We start from the raw sequence: 24,979 nt of genomic DNA on the forward strand, positions 1-24,979 counted from the left end.
AATGGAAATACAGACAGAGCAATTCAGTTGGGGAAGGTTATTTTTGGGGGGGCTGTAAAGGGAGAGAGAAATGTGCTAGAGACAAGAGACCAGATACTAATATTTGCAAACCACTTAGTACAATGCCTGACCCACAGTAAAACGACACATGTGTTTATTAAATCGAAATGCCCAATAACTCGCTTTATTCCTTTTGAGTTTATTTTCTTCTCAGAAACATTGTCTCATGTATTAACAAAATCTTTTTTTATTAACAAAATCTTTATTGTTGACATTGCCATAGACCATCCCTTCTCCAAAGTGCTCCTAAGAGAGCTACAAGAGCAGCTCATTATATGACATGTTTAAATACGATATAATAATTCTAGAAACATCATTTTCATGAGACCCTCTCAAATGCAAGGACCACGTGGGCTCTCAACAAGGTCGCATAGGAGACAAATCCTCTGATCTGTCAGTCAACATGGTTAAGCACTGGTAGATATGACAGTGACAGCATCTTCACGACGCCCCCAAACACAGGAATCAACTTAAGTAATGACGAAAGTCCTTCCAATCATCATCAAAGGGAGATGCCTGCATGGATTGGTCCTCCTCCATGTCCAGTTGGTGATGTGGGGCCTGGAACCACTGCTGTTCACTGAAGATACAAGGTGGACATTTGTCATCAGTCATGCAGTTGCTGTGGGCTAAGGTGGACACCTTGTAGCCTGTGTTATTATGGTGGACTGCTACACCATCTTTACCGGCTGATCTCGCAAAGGCAGGCATGGGGAGCCATGGGGAATGCCGAGGAGCAGCACAGGTCAGTGGTATTACATACCTAGAGGATGTGCTCAGAGAAGTATAGTGTATCTCAGAGCTGTAGACAATTACATCTTCATAGACAGCCTTGACCCTGATGCCACATTCAGTAACACGGTAGGTGAAGCTGTAGGCATATGTCTCCACATGATTGGCAGGACACCCAGTACCCAGATGCACCTCATGAAAGTGAACATACACATCATTGTTCAGCATGTAGGGCTGGACCGTGACCATGAACCAATCTGTGGAGCACAGCACAGTCACTGCATTTTGTCCTGAAGAGGGTGGAAGCACACAGGCCAGGAAGGCTACCCCTGCTACCAACTGGAAAGCGTTCATCTTGCAGCAGGTCACAGAACGGCACAGTGCAAAGAGAAGTGTCCAATGAAGGGTTCTAGAGCACAAAACACACACAAGACAAGTCATCCTAATTCCTGTCAGACGGTCAAACATGACCACCCCTCGCCTTTTTTTTTTAAGGCAAAAGGCTAATCTTCAAAGCATTAACAACAGGAAAACATTCTTGTGAGAGGGAATTGGATTTGAATCTCATCATTGAAATTCCTGTGTTTGCACATGTCTGAAAGGGCTTCTTTAAGCTACTTACCATGTTGTTTTGATATAAAACACATATACTTCACATGCAAAATGAGAATTCATATGGATCAACAGTAGTTACACCTTTGTACCAACATGTACCAAAATAGGAAATAGGAGATAGTTTATTTTTTTAAAAAGATTTTTTTCCCCTTGGGGCTGGTGTGGTGGCACAGCACACTAATCCTCTACCCTGTGATGCCAATTCGCGTCCTGGCTGCTCCAATTCTGCTCTCTGCTTGTGGCCTAAGAAAGTAGCAGAGGATGACCCAACTGCTTGGGCCCCTGCATCCATGTGGGAGACTGAGAAGAAACCTATGGCTCCCGGCTTCAGGTTGGCTGAGCTCTGGCCAGTATAGTCACTTGGGCAGTGAATCAGTAGATGGAAGACCTTTTTTCTCTATCTCTCCTTCTCTCTCTCTGTAAAATCTGCCTTTCAACTAAAAATAAATAAATGTTTTTTTTAAAGATTTATTTATTTTTATTACAAAGTCGGATATACAGAGAGGAAGATCTTCCATCCAATGTTTCACTCCCCAGTGAGCCGCAACGGGCCGGTACGCATGGATCCGATGCCTGGAACCAGGAACCTCTTCCAGGTCTCCCACGCAGGTGCAGGGTCCCAATGCATTGGGCCGTCCTCGACTGCTTTCCCAGGCCACAAGCAGGGAGCTGGATGGGAAGTGGAGCTGCTGGGATTAGAACCGGTGCCCATATGAGATTCTGGTGCATTCAAAGCGAGGCCTTTAGCCGCTAGGCCACGCCGCCGGGCCCAAAAATAAATAAATGTTAAAAAATGATTTTTTTTTGTACTTGATCTTAGCCAAAAGTGAGACATGATTATTGTTTGTTTACTTGAAAGTCGGAGTTACAGAATGAGAAAGAGAGATTTTGCAACAGCTGGTTCACTCCCCAGATGGCCACACTGGCAAAGGCTGGACGAGGCTGAAGCCAGCAGCCAGGAACTTCTTCCAGGTATTCCATGTGGTGCAGGGGCCTAAGCAGTTGGGTCATCCTCTGTTGCTTTCTCAGGCCATTAACAGGGAACTGGATCAGAAGCGAAGTAGCCGAGACTCGGTGCTCAGATGAGCTGCCAGCAATGTAGGCAGAAGCTTAATTTGCTATGTAACAGCAGTGACCCCATTTGTTTAATACTTCAAATTTATTTTTATTTATTTGAAAAGTAAAGAGATAAGTAAAGATAAAGGCAGGCAGGAAGACAAAGATCTTCCATCTACTCTCATTTTCCAAATGCTCAAAAATGGTAGAGGCCAGCACAGGCCAAAGCCAGGAGCTAGAAACTCCAGCCAGGTCTCCCCTTTGGGTGCCAGAGCCCCAAGTGCTTGAGCTGCTGCCTCCCAGGGTGTGCATTAGAAGGAATCAGAAGAGAGTTAGGATTTGAACTCGGGCATTCCCAATATGGGTTGTGAATGTCCCGAATGGCATCTTTATGGTTGAGCCAAATGCCTGATTCAGGTTTAATTCAGTCTTGTAACACTTCTCTCTTTAAGGGTTGCAATATTTTGACAGATAACCTTAATGAACTCCTCTATTACATTTTGCCTTTAAAAAAAAATTACTGATTTGAAAGACAGAGTTGATGGGGTGGGGGGGTGTCCTTCCACCTCCTGATTCACTCCCCAAATATCTACAATTGCTGCGTCGGAGCCAGGCCCCAAATCAAGTCTCCAACTCCAGCCAGGTCTCCCCCATGGGTGACAGGGACCTGGGTAGTGTGCATCTTGCGCTGTCTGCCCAGAATTATCAACAGTGAGTTATGCTGGAACTAGAGCAGCCAGATCTAACCAGCATACTGATAGGGGATGCCAGGGTTAACGGCCACAGCTGTGCCACAGTGCCCTCGATCATTGTCTTTTCTGTTACCAACATTTTCAGATCTTTTTTGGTAACTCATTTTTTCACATACTTATTACATGGGAAGAAGGGAGAAAACTCTCCAAACGTCTGCAGCAGCTCGAGCTGGTCCACGTGGGAACTGAGCCGGGATGGCAACCCACCTGCTCCTTCTGCAGGTGTGCTAGGGACTCACTCACTTGAGCTGTCCCTGGCTGTATCCCAATGTCTGCATGATCAGGGAGCTGGAATCTGGAGCTGGGACTTGAACCTGGGTACTCTGACATGTGACACCAGAAGTTTAACTGCTAGGCCGAATTCTATCCATTAGCAACATTTTTAATTAATTAAACATCTAAAAAGAAATAGTGACATGTTCTTGACAGTCAAATATTGATATTTTGCTGAGTGGCTCACTTCAAATGGTGAAATGGATGATTTATGTACAACAGCAGCAACAGCATAAATTATTGAGCAATTGATTTTTTGATATAGTCACTTGGGATATCTTGTAAAACAGTGAAATTGCAGATTCATAAAAATATGTTTTTGAAATTTTGCCATTTACCTTTTTTGGGGAAAAAGTTATTTAGTTGAGAGGCAGACAGAGAGTCCTCCCATTTGCTGGCTCATTCCCTCAATGTCCATGATAATAACCTAGACTGATCTCAGGTTAAAGTCAGGAACAGGGAACAAAACGCAGGTGTCCCACTTGGATGGTGGGGACTCCATAACCAATCTACGGTTACCTCCAGGGGTGTGTCCTGGCAGGAAGGAGCCTGGACCAGGACTCGAACCAAGTGTCTCTGCTATGCAATGCAGCTGTCTTAACCGCTTGACCAAATGCCCATCCCTAATTGTATATTTTCAACATATATTACGCATTTTAAAGTCCTCTGTTAAGGACTTTACACACTGATTAACAAGATAGCTCCCCAAATCATTGCTTGACGCTCTTCCTTTGTTTTTACCAGTTTATTTATTTTTTTCCTTTTTTAATAGGAAACTGTCTGACCACTTCCTAGAACTATTACTTTTTACTAATGGGGAGAAAAAATGCAATGTTAAAAATAAGTGTCTCTAAAAAAAAATAAATAAATAAATAAATAAACATTATCTTTTGATTCCAAAAAAAAAAAAAATAAGTGTCTCGGGCCCGGCGGCGTGGCCTAGCGGCTAAAGTCCTCGCCTTGAAAGCCCAGGGGTCCCATATGGGCACCGGTTCTAATCCCGGCAGCTCCACTTCCCATCCAGCTCCCTGCTTGTGGCCTGGGGAAGCAGTTGAGGACGGCCCAATGCATTGGGACCCTGCACCCGCGTGGGAGACCCAGAAGAGGTTCCTGGCTCCTGGCTCTGGATCGGCACGCATCGGCCCGTTGCGGCTCAGTTGGGGAGTGAATCATTGGACGGAAGATCTTCCTCTCTGTCTCTCCTCCTCTGTGTATATCTGGCTGTAATAAAATGAATAAATCTTTAAAAAAAAATAAGTGTCTCACACAGGAAATCAGAAGCCATTATCTGTTGCCTTCCATGGTCTGCATTACAGAAGATAGAAGCCAGAAATGCAGTGGGGACCTGAACCCAGGTACTCTCACAAATAAAGAAGGAAGAAATGAGCAAATTTAGGGAAGGATCAAAAGAACTATAAAAGAAAGAAGGAAAGAATCAAATGTTCAACTTGGCTTTCATTTTTTTTTTTTAGAAAAAAAAAGCTTTATTTCTATTGGAAAGCAAGATTTACAGAGAGAAGGAGAGGAAGATCTTTTGTCCGTGGATTCACTCCCCAAGTGGCAGCAATGGACGGAGTTGCGCTGATCCAAGGCCAGGAGCCAGGAGCCAGGAGCCTCTTCTGGGTCTCCCATGCAGATGCAGGGTCCCAAGGCTTTGGGCCATCCTCTACTGCTTTCCCAGGTCACAAGCAAGGAACTAGATGGGAAGTGGAGCAGTTGGAATATGAACTGGTGCCCGGACACATGCAAGGTGAGGACTTGAGCCACTAGGCAAACATGCAGGGCTTTCATAAGACAAGGTCAGCTCTGACCATTGCAGCCACTTGAGGAGTGAACCAATGGGCGGAAGATCTTTCTCTCTGTATCTCCTTCTCTCTGTAAATCTGTCTTTCCAAGGAAAATAAATAAATCTTAGGAAGAAAGTGAAAATGACATGAATAAGGGGAAAATTGCCTAAAATTTGGAAGGGAATGAAGTTGCGTAAGTGTAGAGATTCACTTTTGTTCCCCACTGAGATATGTAACCCCTACATAAATGAGTTCATTCTTTGGCTAGTATTTTTGACAGCTTAGCATATGCATAACATGAAGCTAAAAAGCATCCAAACACGAATCACTCCCTCTGCCCCTTCCCAAGAGCAAAAATGCAGTTCCTTCTATGTCTTTGATAATGGTGAATTAGCTGCGTTCTTTGACAGGAACCAAGGCATAGTGGGCCTCTACAAAAGTGTGCCTGCCTGGAGGAAATGCTTTGTTTTTGGGTAGTACAGATGGCTCTCCGGGGCTCTCACCCTTTCCTTCCTGAATTCTCATTCTTTCGGGGATGCTGGGGGATAGAGACACCTAAAGTGGCTGCCAGGCTCCTTCCTCTACTCTCTGTTCATTCTAAAATGTCTCTCTTAGGAACACTTTCTTATTCTTCACTCAGCAAATTTAGAAGCACCAGCAACACACCAACAGACCAAACCGACCTTGTTGTCTACCAACATCCCCCACACCAAAGTAAAACAACAACAAGTAAATCAACAAGTGACAATCAGCTCTTCTTGGGTGGTTCAACAAGAAAATTCTGGAACAAACTACTTGCTCCCAGATAAGGCATATTTTCTGAGGGTCTTTCTGGAAGTTGAGCTAACCGTCCCACCACTCCTCTACTACTATTTCAGTCTCAAGAACAGCTTGTCCCAAACATGTTTTCTGGTTCCTCCTCCTCCTTCCTCTTTGTTCTCTTCTCTCCATCTTTCCTTAACATACCCTCATAGCTTGGGCCTATTACCCTGAACAAAAACAAACCAAAAAAATTCCTCCTCTTTCAATTGTTCCTGAAGCAATCCCTCCACTGCAGTTTTCTTGTTCAAACTGCAAAATTGAGACCCAAATTTAAGGCTGTTCTTGTCCAGGCAGTTAAGCTATCCACCTCCTCTCCCTCCCTCAGACACTTGGCTGTTCTCCCTCTCTTTCCTCCCTGGTGGATAATCGAAACAAACAGCCTAGGTTCTCTGAGAAACAGGACAGAGGCCCTCCACCCCCACCCCTACCCTTCCCCACGCCCAGCAAGAAACCATTTTAGATGACCTCAGCCCCATAAGCACTTCTTAAATTACATGGCACAGAATCCATTTTAAAGGAAGGGGTTCAGTAACCTCATGGAGCAGGGGAGTGGATTTAGAATAACTCTCCAAACCTGGGCAGGTCAGAATATGCTCCCCCTGCTTTTCTGAAAACCAGGAGCAGATTGCTAAGTGGAGGGAGCAGTAAGGACCATTGTTCTTGCATGTAATACCTTCGAGCCCAGCTACAGCTTCAAGAAGGAAGTCAGCGGAGACCCTCATTCAAGGTCGTGTGCCTGTAAAGTGAGAGGGAAGAGAACAGAATGAGTTTTTGCAAAGGTCTAGTTTCATGCCATACTTTGGGACTTGTTTCCTGCTGTTGGACATGGATCATCCAAATGGGCCAGATGCTCTTCCCGCTGCTGCCTGCCATTCCCAGGGAAAGGGAGGGGGTGGTGTGTGTGTGTGTGTGTGTGTGTGTGTGTGTGTGTTGGGGAATGGCTGTAAGTAATTCCCAACACAGTGTGATTTCACCACGTCAGCTGGATTTTCTAACACCTAGCTGAAATGTGCTGGGTGAATGGGCTCCTGGACCGCGGAGGGACAAAGTGGACTCTAGTTAATAAGCACAGAGGGAAAAGAAAGCCAAGGGGCTAGAGATGGGAAGGGGATGCCAGAACACAGGGCTGTGTGTGTGCCAAACTGAAAGGTATTTTTAGCTGTGGTTGAGGCACAGCATAGGAGCTGTGGACAGAATTCTATTTAAAGTCTCCAGAAATCTTCTGAGCTGGGGAGGGTGTTGAGGACTAGGACAGAAGGAAAGGCATAGGAGGGAGAGCTCACCTGGGGGCTATGGTCCAGCTTCTGGCTGAGGCTCCTGAACTGTTAGAAAGCAGGTCTTGGGTTTGCTTTACCACAAGCCCCCCTTGACTGGTGGGAAATTAACCCTATGGTGCTCTAAGATCAGTGAGTTTAGATACATTTATATAAGTACATATTGGTCCAGATCATCCCGAACCTGGCTTCAGACACAAACGGCAACACCCTCGCCCTAATAACACATGTCTGCAAACAGCTTGTTTTCCTTGCACCCTTGAAGTACAAGTAGCTTTCTGTTTTTCCCTATGTGCTTTATGCATTTCCCATTGGCTCTTTTAACTGAATTTTCTCTTTCCTCCCTTTTTTTCAAGAATCCCCTAATAAGCCTAATTCTTAATAAACCCTTTACATGGAAAAACATCATCAAACTTTTGGCTAGGGACATACAAACTCTATTTTTTTTCCCTATGGAAAAAGAAGCTCTTATAATATGTTCAGAAGAATCCAAGTGCTTATGTTTAAGAGATACATACCTACATCCATCACCGAGAAGGATAAAATTAGATTAGCAAGGCAAGTCTGATATCCGAGACAGCCCACTTCGTTTGCTATATACAGGAATGGAATAGATTGGCCCAAGCGAGCACACCGGCAGGAAAGAGAAAAGAGCTTCTACGTAACTCCCCATCTCCACGTGTGTGTGTGTGTGTGTGTGTGCGCGCGCGCATGTGGAGGTGCTTTAAATGCTGCATATAAACTTCAGCTGCTGATGTTTTTATATGCAATTGTCCTTCAGTATCTGTGGGGAGCTAATTCTGGGTCTCCCCTCAGATTCCATAACCTGCAGGTGCTGAAGTTTCTTCTGAGAAACTGCAGTATTTGCATTGAGCCTACACAATCCTCCCACTGAGTTAAATCATCTCTCAATTACTTATCATACCTAACACAGTGAAAATACTATGCAAATAGTTTTATACTGTTGTTTAGGAAATAATGATCCCAAAATTCTGTACCTGTTCAGTACCGATGCAACGTTTTGTTTTGTTTGGAATCTTTTCAACCTTTGATTGGTTAAAGCTATTGATGAGGAACTCCTGGCTAGAGTGCCAGTTGTGTTTCTGTGATACACTATGATGTGTGACTTAGGTATGTATGGTGGGATGACTAGCTAGAGCCCATGAACATCCACACCTCACGTGCAGTCTAGACCTGGAGGGACACTGTTGATTGCCACAGACTTCTGGGGGCGGGTGGGGGGAGGTGAGGGCCTTGGTCAAAAGGTACACACCAGAACAGCGTGTTCTAAGGCTCTAGTGGTCGATAGAACAGCCTGCTGACTGCTTCAGACTAAGGTATATTTCAACACTGCTCAGAGTAGATTTTAAATAGTCTCACCACAAAATCTGTTTTAAAAATGGCTTCTGCGAGATCCGGGATTGGTTTAAACACAGAGCCTTTTTTAATGTGGAAGATTTTCTGTAAGGGAGACAAAAGCTGAAAGTTTAACTTAGTTTGGAGAGGTGGGTGAGGTGGAGGGAGAAGGATAACAGAAATCGCTTGCAAGCAGCCGGGATTTGGCCTTCGCCATCACCTCGGATGTCGTTAGAGACATGTATGAACTCTTTGCATGGAGCATGGGGAGGGGAGTTAGCTAAATATTTCCACATCTGGTTTTAGAATAGTTTGAAAAAAGAACTCACTCCATAGGTTCCTAGAAGCTTTGGGGACCGACAGTTATTTATTTTGCAAATTCAGTACACTCATGACAGCGTAGTTATCATTTGTATATTGTTTTCCCAGAATCTTGTTGTCAAAACAAAAGGAAACAGGGGGGAAAAGGAAACTCCGAAGCAGCCTGAAATTACCTCGGGGAAATATAACTGTCAGGCCTTTGATTTGCAGCAACAGTTTGTAGTTCCCTTGCAGCTGATTTGAAGGAAAAATGGATCTGAGTCGGAATACAGATTCTGTCCGAAGCCAAAACGGGGAAGAGAATCCTAACACGTTGTGAGCTGTTTCCTTTAGAAATTCAAGTTTGTAACACCCTGCCTTTGCTCTGGTAACTATCTCAAGGGTTGAGAGCCTTTTGACACTGGGGTTTTTTTTGAAGCCAGTTTTAAGGAATTAGTTGGTTCACTGCTCTCACAGAAAGGGGGGCTTGTGATTAATACTAATGATGTTGAAGATACATTAAAGTGAGTTGAAGAAATGAAATAGCTGCTTTTCTGTAGGATTTACATTCATTCTAAAGTCTCTGGGACCAGTTCAGCTTTCCAGCCCCATGAAGAACGGCGTTACAGTAACCGCACATTATTCATCATTTTGCATGGAAGAAGAATTATGAACTGCTAATGCTCAACAATGGCCATTTTCTCAACACAGGGAAACACCTTTGGCTGTGCCTAAGACCCGGCTTTGTGAAAATTAAACTGAAAAGCAGTCTTTCAGAATTCTTTTTCTGATCCCAAATGCAAATGCAGAAAAATTGGGAGATATGGAAAAGAAAAAATAAAACAGTAAACTTCTCAACCCCCACGTAACTGCTCTTACTCTTTTGACTTATACACGTCTACTCTTGGGAGGGGGGGGAGTGTATGCACATATGTATGACTCAAAGTCATTTGTGGAAAAAAAGTCAAGGCTTTTTGAAAGCTGTTTTTAATTTTTGACATTGAATTTGAAAGCAATCAAAGCATCATTTTTGTTTGGGCCATCTGGTTTTGTTCTTATAATCTGTTAAGCTATCAAGCACAGCTTAAATGTCATGGTTCATCTGATATACAAATAAAGGTTGTGAAATAAAGAAGAACCCAAGCTGCTTGTAAGAGAAATTTTCATTGGGTCACAAATTTGGTTCCTAAAAGGTGAGCAGTCCAGTGTGAAATCCAACCCAGGCTGCAGAGAACGGGGCTAACCCTGACTAAGTAAATACTGAAAGCTGTAAGGGAGAACTGCGAACAGCCAGTCAACGGAGCTCTCTTGCTTTCGTGCAGGGAAGCTGGGCTGGTTTAATTTCAAAGTTGAACAAAGGGATGCATTTCAGCATTTCCTCAAAATTTCAGAAAATTCTCAAATGCACCCCAATTCAGCTTACTCTTAATTTAATCATCTATTCGAACCTGGTTTTTCCAAAAACTACACCCTTTGCCACAAACGCTCCGGAGTCCCTTCAAGCTTGAAAAGACAAGGTGGATTTGTGTCCATCAGAGCATTGAATCCGATGCTCCTTCAAGGGCTCTGCCACCTCTTTGATACACCTGTGTCAATAAACGAGCGCTCGAGATGGCTTCCAAAAATGGTCAGCACATTCCTCGTGGCCTTTCAAAACTGGGAGTTTTGGGTACAGGTTTTCTTAAAGTGAGGTGCATGTACATGGCCCCTGAAGCGTGGCCTGAATCCAAATCAAACCGCAGTTGACTTTATAGGCTGTTTGGCTGATTTTTCCCTGGCCTGCCCAGTATGCATCTTTCCAAAACCCAAAGCTACCTTGTGTGTGCTCCACCCAGAGTGCGGCCACTTGGTGCGTGTGTGCACGCCCTGACTGGGGCCATTCACTGTCCCTTGGCTCCTGAGAGCTAGAAGAGGTTTAGAAAAGCTTCCTTTGATAGGAGGGCTATTGGTCATTTTTAGGAAGCCATTTTTTCTTGACTATAAATGTGTTTGTATATGTATATATATTATTTTATATAGTTTAATTTTTCCCTCCAAAAATACATTTGAAGTCTTAACCTCTAGTGTTTCAGAATGTGACCTTATGTGGAAACCAGTCTTTCCAGAGGTAATCAAATTAATTTAAAAAATTTTGTTGCACCTATATCATAATTCATTTAATAGTATTCTACAAAGAGGGCAATTACAACAGTTTAGTCACCAAAGCATTTTACCAAAATGAGAAATTTTAGTTTTCTCTGATCAGTTAAATTGTGTTCTAATTTTTTTTTAAAGATTTATTATTATTGGAAAGCCGGAGATACAGAGAGGAGAAGAGACAGAGAGGAAGATCTTCCGTCCAATGATTCACTCCCCAAGTGAGCCGCAACGGGCCGGTGCTGTGCCGATTCGAAGCCGGGAACCAGGAACCTCTTCCAGGTCTCCCACACGGGTGCAGGTGTCCCAAAGCTTTGGGCCGTCCTCAACTGCCCTCCCAGGTCACAAGCAGGGAGCTGGATGGGAAGTGGAGCTGCCGGGATTAGAACCTGTGCCCATATGGGATCCCGGTGCGTTCAAGGCGAGGACTTTAGCTGCTAGGCCACGCTGCCGGGCCCAAATTGTGTTCTAATTTAAATAGTATTTTATAGGTGTCAGCATGGTGGCCTAGTATGCGAATCCTCCACCTGCAGTGCTGGTATCCCATATGGGTGTCAGCTGGTAATCAAGTTAAAATGAGATCACTGCGGTGGCTTCTAAACAAATGTGATTGATGTTGTAGAACAGGGGAATTGGGTCACAGACAAACATAATGGAGACATGTGAACATACGGGATAGTCTCATGCTTGGAGTGATGCATGTTAGAAACCATACGTATATGCAGGGGTTACTTATACCAGTCTTCTCGTTGTAGTCCCACAATGTTACGGAAGACTCAAAATTTGATACACATGAGTTTAGATAGCAGTGTCCACCAGGGGCCTTACTTGACAGGTTTTGGTTGTGACTGCATGTGACAGTGCATTGGTAATTGCAAGGGGACAGCGATGGCGGAGAAAGGAGAGGTGGGTCATGGTACTGAGGACAATACTGGCATAGGGGTTTCCTGCCCAGCCCCAAGGTGGGGGCACTGAAAGTGGCCCCACCCCTCCCCACTGCGAGGGGGCCCACACTTCTTACATCAGACTGAAAAGTTGGGGCTTCACTACTTGGAACTGCAGTGTGTGGGGGCTCTCCCGTAGCTATGGGGAAATACTCAGAAGTATCAACACTTTTAAAATGTTATCTAGAAAGTAATAGTAGCAAGGACCTTAAAAGTACATTTTGGAAAAATTAAATTATAGAATTCATGGATTTAAAAATATTCATTTACACTTAAGGGTCCATATGAAGACAAATTCCCCAAACATGACACCCCCACCTTTTTTTTTTTTTTTTGCTTCAATTTAGGTATTTTTAAAAATTTCTGCAGAGAGTCATTTCCCTAAGAGAATGCACTCTTTCCTGCTATCCCTCCTGGTCCTTGCAGTTCTCTTGTAAGGTTCCCAAAGGCAGGCATCACATGTTCAACCTGTGCAAATAGGGGACCAGCAGGTAGAGAGCCTGGTCTAAGATCAAGGTTGACTAGGTCACTTTGAGCCTCAGGCCTTTCCACCAGCCTGCCCTGCTTCTCCCCCCCACCACCCTTTCGGATGCTTACCCAAGTGCAAGACATTATTATGAGTTAATCATTGTGAAGGCAAGGGAAAGGCCTGAAGTGGCCCGGCCTCTAGATTCCAACCCCATGCTGCCAAGGGAACCCTGCTTCGCTGTGTGGCAGCTGAGTTCTCCAGGACAAGGGGCAGAACCGACTCACTGGCTGAGCACAGCAAAGCACAGAGAGGCCCAGGGGGCAGCTCTCCCATGCTGGAGAATGTGGGGAGAAACACCAGGATGGCAGCTGGCGGGGAACAGGAGGTCAGAAACTTTCTAGAATAGACCAAGACTTCATAAAGGAGCAGGAGAGGAAGGAATATGTGCAGGCTTTCACACGAGGTCTGCAGCACGGGTCAGAGGGCACTGCAGGCAGAGCCCAGCTGAGGCTGCACTTTGTGCCATGCTGGAGAGCTGAGCCTATTTCATGGGAAACAGACGTTCAGGAATGGAAGATTCCCTTGAAGGAACGTAGGACAGTAAAGGCAGTTGCTCAGCCTTGGGGGTTGCCACATGTGCAAGAAACGCAGATGAGGAGTTGATGCTGCAGTGTTGTGGATTAAGCTGTGGCCTGCAGTGTCAACATTCCATATGGATGCTGGTTCATATCCTGGCTACTCTACTTCCCATTCAGCTCCCTGCTAATGCCCTGGAAAAGGAGTGGAAAATGGCCCAAGTGTTTGGCCCATTAAATCCATGTGCTCCTAGAGCTTTGTGTACGTGTTTCTAAACCTGCTCAACTTCTGCTACACATGGCAGTTCCCCAGGCAGGTAGCAGTTATTGAATCCATTTTACTGTGCCCTGTAAAGAGACACAGAAGGGCTGACAAGTTTCCCACAGGACCAACTTCTGTCAGCGTGGGCATCTTCGGCAGTGGAAGAGTAGAAGGGAGGGTAAGCAGATCTTTGGAATGTTGTGAAATTTGAATATTTTGTGTTGTCCAGCGATAAGAAACTCTTTTGTGTACTGTCAAAAAACAAAAACAAAAACAAAACAAAAACAAAACAAAAAAACCCACCTAACTTTAGAGGTCCATGTTGTGCAGGAGTAAGTTATGACTCTGCCTGTGGTGCCACGTTCCCATATGGGCGCCGGTTCTAACCCTGGCTGCTGCACTTCCCATCCAGCTCCCTATTTGTGGCCTGGTAAAGCAGTCAAGGATGGTCCAAGTCCTTGGCACCCTGTACCCACGTGGGAGACCCGGAAGAAACTCCTGGGTCCTGGCTTTAGGTTGGCTCAACTCTGGCTGCTACGGCCACCTAGGGAATGAATGAGCAGATGGAAGATCTTCCTCTGTTTTTGCTTCTCTCTGTAAATCTGCCTTTCCAATAAATATAAATACATGTTTATTTTTTTTTCTTTTTTACTCCAAAGTAATAGGAGTGAAGACAAACTGAGCCCACCCTACACAGGGCTGTTCTTCCGAGGCAGCTGCCTGATGGTAGAAACACATTCCTGTGTGGGTGGGCGAGCAGGAGTGCATCCCATTGAGGTGCTGTGCTGAAGGCTGTGAGTTCAACAGCTCATGTACTCCCTCCCGGGAACTCTGTGTGGCAGTTACTGCTATTTGTTCGCCTCCTTTTGTGGAAGAAGGAATGGATGACCAGAGTGTTTAGTAAAACTCTCTAAGGATACAAAACTAGAGCACTTGCCTTGTGGCACACCATGTTAGGCTGTCTGCAGTGCCGGCATTCCATATGGACCCAGTTAGAGTTCCTGCTGCTCCACTTCCAAGAAGATGGCCCAAGTGCTATGGCCGACACAGATGAACTGACTCCTGGCTTCAGCCTGGCCCAGCCCTGGCCACTGTGGCCAACTGGGGAGTGAATCAGCACTCTCTCTCTCTGTTATCTCCATTATTTTGCTTCTTAAATATATTAAACACACACACACACAAACTTTTCCAAATGAAAATCTGAAAGCTAGTAAGTGCCAAAGAAAGATGGAGGGAAGCATATACCATGCTTGTGGCACTTTTGTCGTATTCTTTCTAGAAAGGAAACACAGGCAAGATATCCAGAAAGGAGGCCATAAAAGAAAATCACAGGCTGTTCATGGGTAGCAGAGTCTAGCGTGAAGGGGGGAGGTGGAGAAGTTAATAGATTTTCAAGCAGGGGAAATAGAGAAAGAAAACAGGCATTAAGCTAGAGACAGACATTCAGAGGCACTTAGAGTAGATAATTCGGGATCACCATTTGTATTTTGTCACTCCTTATATTTTAGGCTTTTTGAGAGCAAGCCGTCAGCCCTTATTTCAATGTAACACGTTTATTCTGTGAGCTGTGCACATACGCAGAACATAATGAACCCCTCAGGACATGCTGTATATTCAGGCCGTCCCGATCTATTTTGACAAGGGAAATGTACATGGCTTCTGTTCAAAGCCACCAGATATGGCAGCCCCAAACTAAGGGGAACAGCCTGTCCACTCACCCCATAAATCCTCCTGGATAGAAGAAGGGTACCTCACATACTCAGGCTCTCACATTTGTTACAGAAGCAGAGAATCATAGATTTCTAATTTCACTCCGAGGACCATAATTGTGTCCCTTCCTGCCTTCATCACGTCTTCGAGAAGAATGCTGGGATTCACTTTCCAAGCCTGGATGTTTGGGACACTGCACACAGGGCTTGCAAGGGTGGGAGGGGTACGATACTGACCCTGAATGGTCAAGTCAGTGGGTGACTTTCTGTTGGTGCCATATTTTAAACAAGCAGAGCTAGGCAGCTCTAAGGCCCTAAAACAAGCTGGGTTTTCACAAACATCTTAGAACTTAAGGGAAAAAAATAGCTCACTTGATGAATTTGAGCAAAGCAGCACAGTTGAGGCCCTTCTCTGTCCTGGTCAAAGCTGCCAGCTTGAGTAGCTGCAAAAAGCAATTGAGCTCAGTTTCCCCCCAGTAATACCATCTGGTAGTTGCTCTGGCTCTTTGGGAAGAATCCTACATCGTTTTTGAGCCATGAACTTGGCTCCTAATAAGAGCTGAACAACTGTGGCACCCACCTGTTCGAAATCAAGCCTGGGGTATTAAAACCAGAAGTGCTGGTCCATTAAAAAGGGCCTGACCATGGTGCATTGAAGGCGAACCTCTCCTAAACCCAGGGATTAGCATGTGCACATTGGGACAGTAACTGAAGCAGGTGCTCATTCCATGGGTTGTTCAAACTCATTTATCTGACTGTGTGGAGGTAGAAGCTGAAATAGAGTAAGGCCTCAGAGGGCATGAGCCCAAACAGGGGATGGGGAGGTAAGTGAGACCTTCCTTGTACTTTGCTCACGGACAATGGAAAGAGAAATTCTTGGCACAAAATGGTGGCTGCCCTAGCTATTTGGCAGTTGTACAGTGGGGCTGGGGGGAAAAAGTTTGTTTAAGAAATAGGATTATGTTTATCAAGGGCCATGGACCTATGAAACACATTCTTACTCGTGTTCTAAGTTTAAATTTGGAGTCTCTAAAGAAGCAACAATTCCAGAAGGACCACTTTATCATTATTTACAAAATAAACTGATTTTTCAGAAAGAAAAGCCTTTTAGCCTCGCTCCCCCCTCCCGCTCCCTCCCCCGATTTAGTGACATTGCTTGTGGATGACTGTAGCCTGGGGAATGAATATAATATATTAAAAAAACACCCACAAGTGTTAAATGGTATTCCATATTTCTGAGTACACGGGTGATGGGTTGACTCCTGAAGATTCTGAATAGCTTGCAACTCTGGGCTGATAACATTCCTGCTTTGACCGCCTTTAGAGAACCTGTCCTTGGGACTTGCAGACTTGGCTAATTGGATATTGTAGATAAGAGGTAATCTTGGCAAGGAGGAAGGTTCCAGAGAAGACAATGACTCTATTCTCTTCATGGACAGCAATGGGTGCAGCTTCTATGGACAGATTTATATGGACCCGAGAAGGCTGCGAAGACAGTCTAAGAATTCTGGAAGGAATGAGGCCCTGGGGAGCTTGAGGCTGGATAACCCAGTAGCTGAGCTGCTTTAATATGCCACCAGGGACCTACAATGAAGCTGTATTGTTGGTGCTGGCTGCCTAACATTGGCTATTACTTTCTAATTGCTGTTGTCTTCATTTGGAAAATGGAGATAATAATAATAAAACATAATACTTCAATAAAGCTTCATAGGATTGCTGTGATTACTCAGACTGTGAGTATAAAACTGTCTAGTATAGTTCCTGATGTATAAGTGCTCAACAAATGTTAGTTATTAAGACGATTTTAAAAACTCGGATGTTGTAAACAAGAAAGTAGATTAGGATTTCTAAAAGGTTGCATGAGTTCTGTTTCTATGTGAAGTTTAGTCACTTCTGTTTTGTCAATAATTTTTCATAACTAATATTTCTTGAGCACTTCTCTGTCATTTAATAACTACAATAGCTCTACAGTGTGATGTTGTTTTTCCCCCCATTTTGCAAACGAAGAAACCAATGCTTAGAAGTTAACACCCGAGGTCACCAGTTTCATTCCAGGTCTCTCTTGACACATCAAAATCACTCAGCTACTAGACTATTTTCTTATGCCCCAGGCCTGTTAAAAACCCAAATACATTAGATATCCTGACCTAAGAAGGAATTGGGGCTCTGTCACATCTGAGCTGCATGACCTTGGGAAAGTCACTTTCCCCCTGGCCTCAGTTTCTTCCTATAAAACAGGGGCAATGATAATAACAACGTAGGAGGCTAGAGAGTTGAATGAGGGGTGAGCAACTGCACGTACAGGGCCTGGCACAGAGCAAGTGTCCTGTAAATGGAAGCTATAGAATAGGTCTGGGCAGACAGCCTGACTGCAGGGTGCCTCCTGCCCTACCTCCCTCCACGCCTTGGTCAGTCCTAACTGGAGTCCCATCAATCTGCCACTCTCCTCAGGGGTTGCCGGAAATTCCTGGCACAGATGTCTCCTACAGGGAGGGATTTTGGATATTCCTCCATCCACCCCTGTTACCACTGAATTATGGGGAGAGAGAGCAGGAGAGAAGAGCCATTGAGAGGGAGAGGAGAAAACAAACATCTTCTGTATACTCCTGCCCTGGCTAGCCCAGGCTCCGGCCTGAAATAGGTGTTCGGTAAATACTTGAGGAATGTATGTACAAGTGAATGAAAAAAGTGAGACGGCGGGCAGGCATCCGGGAAGGGAGTGAAATAAATGAAGGAGATGGCAAACTTTTCCTGACCATACCACGATGACATTCTCTCTGTCTCTCTGTTTCTCAGGGACTACCCCTGGCTATGGATCATGGCCCATCTCAGTTCTCCCTTTCCTTTGACACAGGTCACATGTGACAACCTAGCAGCCCCCTTTAAGGTGCCCAGCTGGAAGCTCAGAGGCATCCCACGTTGGGTCAAGAGCACCCGAATTTCCCAGCTGTGGGCAGAAAACAGCTTCGGCTTAATGTGAGGCGCAGGGCCATTCAGATTGCAATCTTATCTACTGTGTTGAGATTTTTTTCCTTGTCCTGAGAACAAGCTGTGGGGTGCCAGACAATGAAGCCTCGACTCCACATCCGATTCCCACTTCACACATGTAAGCAATATGCCTCCCAGGATCCACTGCAAAAGTTTTGCAAATGAGCGTAGGCCCACCTGTACATACAGGTGACTAAATGCAAGCATGGCTTGTGGATGAGAGCCAATCAGTGCAGAAAAGCTGAGGATTATACTTTTAGCGGGCAACATTTCCAGATCTTATGGGCTGTGTTTTCTCAGTGCCCTTCATAAGCTCAACCTCTATTTTGGCATTTGTTTCAAATAAGCTTTCCTTCCATTAAAATAGCATTTAGGATATACATGCATTATATGCATTTTGGTTTTTCTGGGTGCTTTTTTATTTGATGTGCTGATTTCATACCACATTGCTGGAAAATTAATCTACATTTAACAAGTCACCTGTGTAACAATCTCTTACCAGAGAAGCAACAGTGATGTGGATTCCAAATCTTTGATTCTTAACCTCTTGTCCCCTATGGACTCCTAGTTTCAATTTCATACCTGATCTTCTGTTGGCTTCAAATTCTGCAAGTGACATGAGATGGGCAAACCATATTTTCCCTCAAATAAATAAAAATAGCAGAAAATAGGGATCTGGGCTGTGGCATTGCAAGTTAAGCCGCTGCCTTTGATACTGGCATTCTCTTATGGGTACCAATTAGAGTTCCAGTTGCTCCACTTCCGATCCAGCTCCCTGCTAACAGTCTGGGAAAGCAATGGAAGACAGCACAAGGACTTGGGCCCTTGCCACCCACGTAGGAGACTCAGATGAAGCTCCTGGCTACAGCGGCCATCTGCAGAGTGAACCAGCAAATGGAAGGTGTCTGTGTGTCTCTCCCTCTCACAAGCTCTTGGAAATAAATAAATAAATAAAACTTAAAAAAAAAAAGCAGGAATCGGAAAAAAGAACATGAGAATTCTGCCCTTCACAGTGCGATTTAAAATGTTGAAAAAAATTCTAAAGAGAGTCACGAAGCCAGACGTTTCTAATACATGTACTGGCTTGATTGGTTCCATGTTCACATCATCTCTGACTCCATCTGGTTCTGAGGGTCTGAGTCAGCAAGCTTTTGTTTTATCTCATTCCACATGTGCTGAGAGTGAGGGTTATCTATAAGCTGGCCTTTTATTGTTATAATAAAAAATAAGGGTGAGATCCACAGCTGACTTCCAATGTGGCTAACCCCAGCTAATGGCCCAGCGAGTGAGCCGTTTATAAGGTTGTCGAGTAGAGACCCGGAGCTGGGGTAATTGTGGCCTAATGGTGGCCGATTAGGCAGCTGATAGAGAGCAGCTGCTGGGGGAGGACCACTTATGCTGGGGGAAGAATTTCAACTTGACTTCCTGTATGGCGCTGTTTGAGTTGACTTGGTCTGGGATGAATTCTCTCCCTGAGTCTATGTGAGCATCTTGGGCTTTCGCGCCCACTGTGCCGGGGCTGAGGGAGTGAATCAGGGTCAAGCAGAGCCCTGGCCTACTTTCTCAATCACAGCATTGCTAGGGCCTCAAGGCTGCAGTTCCTCCTTGTAACCTCCTTCCCCTCAATACAACGTTTTCATGGAACTTAGATGTGAGAATGTACCGCCAACAGGGCTCTCATTTACAGTTTAAAATGTCTTTTTATAACCTGGAAAAGAGGTTTGTATACATAGAGAGCTTCTAGGATATGCCCATTTCTGTAAAAAAAAAAAAAAAAATCTTTCCTGACTGTAAATTCCGTGCTCTGTAAATAATATTTGGGTCCAAGAAGACCAACAACTCGCATTTTCCTACCCCACTGCCTGCCCTGCTTTTGAAGCCCACAGCAAGCAGTGGGGAAAGGGCATGTGTGAGCGAGAAGATGACAAATGGACCCAAACACACATATTTATTGAGTCAACAAGCTCTTCGTCTCCTACTTTTTCAAAACTCACCATGAGCACATACAAGTGCAGGCTTCATCTGTTGCAAAAAAAAAAAAAAAAAAAAAGCAGCATTCCCCTTCAAGTGATCTAGTAATTGCGGGAACATTCCACCCAGATGCACAGAGCGGCACACCTGCGAGTGGCGAAACAAAGTCTCAGCTGTTAAAGCTGAGCAGCCGCGAAGCTAAGCAAAGCAGCCGTTGGACTTGGCAGCCAGCGAAGTGTGGCAAGGGAAGAAGATAGACGGCCGCCAGGCCCCGTGTTTGCAGGCGAATACGAGGCCCTCTTTTGCCACTTTGTCCCTGTCCTGGATGACACTGATGGAGCACTCGCTATCTGCCAGGTATTGCACCTAAGGGCTTGGTGTGCCTGGCAGCTTTGGGAGGTAGGCGGTGTTCTTATCCTCACATTAAGCGGAGGCAAAGGAGGCACAGAGCAGTTGGATGAATTGCCCTGGCAGGTTACACCCAAGTCGGGGACAGGGACTTCAGGGTACACTCAGCCGGCCCTAGAGTTAGTTCTGTGCACTACAGAAGCCAGAAATCTTCCTCCTGCCTGCCATCCCCGAGTCCCTTTTCCTCCCCTCCCGCTCCACCCTCCCCCGCACCCCGCCAACTCTGCGTGCGAAGCCTCGCCTCGCCTCGTGGATCCTGCTAAGCCACAGATGCTCCAGGGAGGGGTAGCGCTCTGCACCCCTCAGTTCTCCTGAACAACAGGGCCCAGGCACAGCCCGGGACATAGCCGAGGGGGAGGGGTGGCGCCAGCAAGATGCCTCCCCAGTTCTCCTTTATCTCTCACTTCATTCCCCTGCAATTTAGGATGGCCTCTGCCACGGGGCTCAGGCGTCTTCAGGTTATTTATGAGGGCTGCTGGGTTTCAATGAGGCAGGCGGGGTGGGGAGGGGATGGAGTTGAAAACCGACATTGTTGTTCTTGCCTTCTCCCTTCTTAACCTCCAAGCTATAAAACAGAGTAAGTTTGAAGCAGAATAAAGCAACTGTCAACATTTTTCTTGTTTTTATGAACTGGGACACTGCATAAAAACTGTGGTTGACCTTAGAAGAGCCCAATTTATACGGCTGTGCTGAGTCTTCCTTCCTAGAGTGCTTTGATAAGGTTCATATGTGAAGAGTCCACGCACAGGGAAGTACTGCACACTAGCCTTGGATAGATTTGCTGGGATTATGACACGCACAGCCAACCTCTGACTCTGGCTGTTTTGATAAAAACTACTTTCATCCTAATATTTGTATATGGCACACTATTTACATTTTATTGTATCCTTACAAAGATTTCTTTACTTTAAAGGACACAGGTATATATAGAAAGGGAAAGAAAGATTTTGCCCCTGCTGGTTCATTCTCTAAGTTGTCCCAGTGGACAGGGTAGAGTCAGGCCGGGGCCAGGAGCTTCCTCTGCGTCTGTCTCCCGTGTGGGCGCAGGGTCCCAAGGCTTTGGGCTGTCCTCTACCCCTTTCCCAGGCCACAAGCAGGGAGCTGAACGGGAAGTGGAGCAGCTGGGACACAAATAGATGCTCATACGGGATGGCAGGGTCACAGCGAAAATTTTTGTTGTTTGTTTTTCAGATTTATATTTTGTTGGAAAGAAAGACCATACACAAAATTAAGTCACCTGGGTTACTTATTTTTGCCAATTTTCCACCCAAAGCTAATCAACTGATTCTTGAGTATCCACAATAATGCAGTGGAGATCTTTCTGAATTTTGCCAATCAGGATGATACCCTTGCAGTCCATCCAAGTTGTTGCCTGTTCCTTTTTATCGTGCTACAATTTGATTCACCTGTCAAAAGAAATTTTTGGTTATTTCTCACTTTTTGCTGTTACAATTGAAGTTGCTAGAAACATTCATGTACAAGATTTTGTGTGGACTAAAGTTTTCAGTTATCTGGATAAATACCCAGGAGTGATTACTGAGTCCTATGCTAATTGCCTGCTTAGTTTTGTAAGAAACTGCCAAACTGTTTTCCAAAGTGTTGGGAGCATTTCACATTCCCACCAGCAATAAAGAAGAGGTCGATTTCTCTGCATTCTCAACAGCATTTGATATCGTCAGTTTTATTTTTTAAAAAAGTAATAGCTATTCTGATATGCAGTGATTTCTTATTGTAGTCTTAATTTCATTTCCCTACCTGTTAATGATGGCAAACATCTTTACCATACATATTTTTCCCTTCCTATCTTTTGACAATTTTCTAATTGGATTTTTTTCTTACTGCTCAAGTTTTTAAAATTCTTCATAGATTCTTAGATTTGAGTTACTTGTCCATTGTGTGGCCTACAAATGTTTTCTGCCTTTCTATATCTTTTCATCCTTTTAACAAGGTCTTTCACAAAACAAGTTTTATCTTTATCAGCTCCAATTTATTGAGTGTTCCTTCTATAGATTGTGCTTTTGATATCAGGTCTAAAAACTAGAACCAGTGTTGTGGTACAGTGGATTAAGCTGCGCTTTGGGATGCCTGCCTTCCCTATAAAATGCTGGTTTAAAAACTGGCTATTCTGCTTTAATTTAAGCTTCATGCTAATATGTCTGGGAAACAGCAGATTATGACTCAAGAACTTGAGTTTTTGCCATCCACCTGGGAGACTCAGGTGCGGTTTCTGGCTCCTGGCTCTGGCCTGGCCCAGCTCTGCTCAGCTGTGGCTGCTGTAGGCATTTGGAAGTGACCAAATGGATTGAAGATTTTCTCTGTCATTGCCTCACACTGTTACTCTGCCTTAAAAAAATAATTATTAAATCCTAAACAAACAAACAAACAAACAAACAAAAACTCTAAGCCCAAGCTGGAGATCCTGACCATTTTCTCTGTTTAGAAAGTTTTTTAAGTCTGAGATGCATTTTCTGTTAATGATGCATAAAGTGTGCAACTTAGGTCCAGATTTGCGAGGCTTAATTTTATGTGTCAACTTGGCTAGAGCACAGTACAAAGATTTGGTGAAACATGGAAGGATGGTGTTGTGAAGGCGTCTTTTTAGACAACTTCAACACATACATTGGCAGGGTTTGAATAAAGCAGATCACATTCTATCATGTGGGTGGCCCCCACTCAATTTGCCGAAGACCTGAAGTTAAAGACTAATCTCTCCGTAAGGATATGGAATTCTGCCAGCAGACTGCCTTTGTTTTCAAACTGCAATATCAACTTTTCCCTGGGTCTGTAGACTACTGGCCTACCTTAAAGATTTTGAACTTTCCAGTGTGCACAATCCCATGAACCAATACCTTAAAACCAATGCATCCATCTATATCTTAATATACACAGTGATACTTATATATGGATGATTCTTAAAACACAGACTACTACAAAGTGCTACTCGCCTCACAGTGAATGAGCAATTTCTCTATCATTTGTTAAAAGACTGTATTTCACTGATTGAATTGTATTTTTACCTTTGAAAAATTAGCTAGCATATTTATATGGATCTACTTCTGGGCTTCATTCTGATTGGCTGATTGATGTCTATCCCTCTGCCAATATCACACATTTTAATTAGGGTCAATAAATTCTTTCCATTTTATCCTTTTTCAAAATAAGGCTAGCTATTCTAGTTTCTTTTACTTTTTGCATAAATTTTAGATAAAATTTTATGTAAGACTTGCTGGTATGTTGGTAGAAATTATGTTAAACCTATGTATCAGTTTGTGGAGAATATTTTTTCTATATTGAGTCTTCAAATTCATGAACATGGAGTCTATTGATTCTGTTCATTTTGGTCTCTATTCATTTAGGTCTTTGATTTCTTTAATCATCAGTTTGTGGTTTTCAATGTGCAAATCATGCATATTTTGTTAGGTACAAACCTAAGGTTTTCTTTTTTTAAGTGACTGTAAATAGTACTGTATTTTTTTCTTAAGGGTTTATCTTATTTTTATTTGAAAGAAAGAATTACAGAGACAAGGACACACACACACACACACACACACGTAGAGATCTTCCATCTGCTGCTACACGCCCCAAATGCCTGCAATGGCCAGAGCTGAGCCATTCTGAAACTAGGAGCTTCCTCCAGGTCTCCCACGTGGGTGCAGGGTCCCAAGGCTTTGGGCAGTCCTCGACTGCTTTCCCAGGCCATGAGCAGGAAGCTGGATGGGAAGTGGGACCGCCGGGATTAGAACCAGTGACCATATGGAATCCTAGTGCATGTAAGGCAAGAACTTTAGCAATAGCACAAGACTACTGTGCCATGCCTGCCCATATGTCTTTGATAATATATAGTGACAGAATTTTTTCTCATTTCATTTTTTGCTATGTTCTACAATTTTTTAAATATTACATTTAAAATTTTAATTTTTTAGTTGAAAAACAGACACAGATGTTCTATCTTCTGGTTTATTCCTCACATGTTCACGATAGTCAGGGCTGAGTTGGGGCCAGGAGCCAGGAACTTGATCCAGGTTTCTCACATGGGTGACAGGAACCCAAGTACTTGAAGCATCATCCTCTGTAGCCTCCTATGGTACATATTAGCAAGAAGCTGAATTGGAAGCAGAGAAACCGGGACACAGAACCAGGTACCTCCATGTCGGATGCAGGCATCCCAGTGATGTCTTAAGCAGTGTACCACATGCTCATTCCTGAATTTAATTGAATGTGTTTAATAGTTTTCTCCTGAGACTTGCTCTTTGACCCATGGAATATTTAGAAATATGTTGCTTTGTTTCCAAATATTTAGACATTTTCCTGTTTCCCTTTAGTTATTTACTTCCAATTGAATTGTATTATATTCAGAGAACACTCTGTGCCTTTGTTTCATGGTTCAGGATGGGTTCTGTGTCTGTTCTGGCTCTTTGAAAAGGATGCGAATTCTGGTGTTGTATGAAAAAATAATTGATCAATGTTAATGAGACTGTTTGACATTGTTG

At 44.1% G+C, this 24,979-nt stretch overlaps 1 protein-coding gene across 1 annotated transcript in view; it reads right to left on the bottom strand.

Annotated features, from left to right (window-relative positions):
- Nucleotides 1–411: 411 nt before the first annotated feature.
- The window catches only part of PLAC1 (placenta enriched 1), a 45,924-nt gene continuing 21,356 nt past the window's right edge, over nt 412–24,979 (bottom strand). The window contains exons 2-3 of the mRNA XM_004587791.2: nt 6,771–6,833; nt 412–1,201 (exon numbers count right to left, since the gene is read on the bottom strand). Coding sequence (XP_004587848.2) covers nt 526–1,146 — 621 coding nt within the window. The 5' untranslated portion in view covers nt 1,147–1,201; nt 6,771–6,833 and the 3' untranslated portion in view covers nt 412–525. The remainder of the gene's footprint in view (nt 1,202–6,770; nt 6,834–24,979) is intronic.

Source organism: Ochotona princeps, chromosome X (assembly GCF_030435755.1).
Source record: "Ochotona princeps isolate mOchPri1 chromosome X, mOchPri1.hap1, whole genome shotgun sequence".
Classification (NCBI taxonomy): Eukaryota; Metazoa; Chordata; class Mammalia; order Lagomorpha; family Ochotonidae; genus Ochotona; species Ochotona princeps.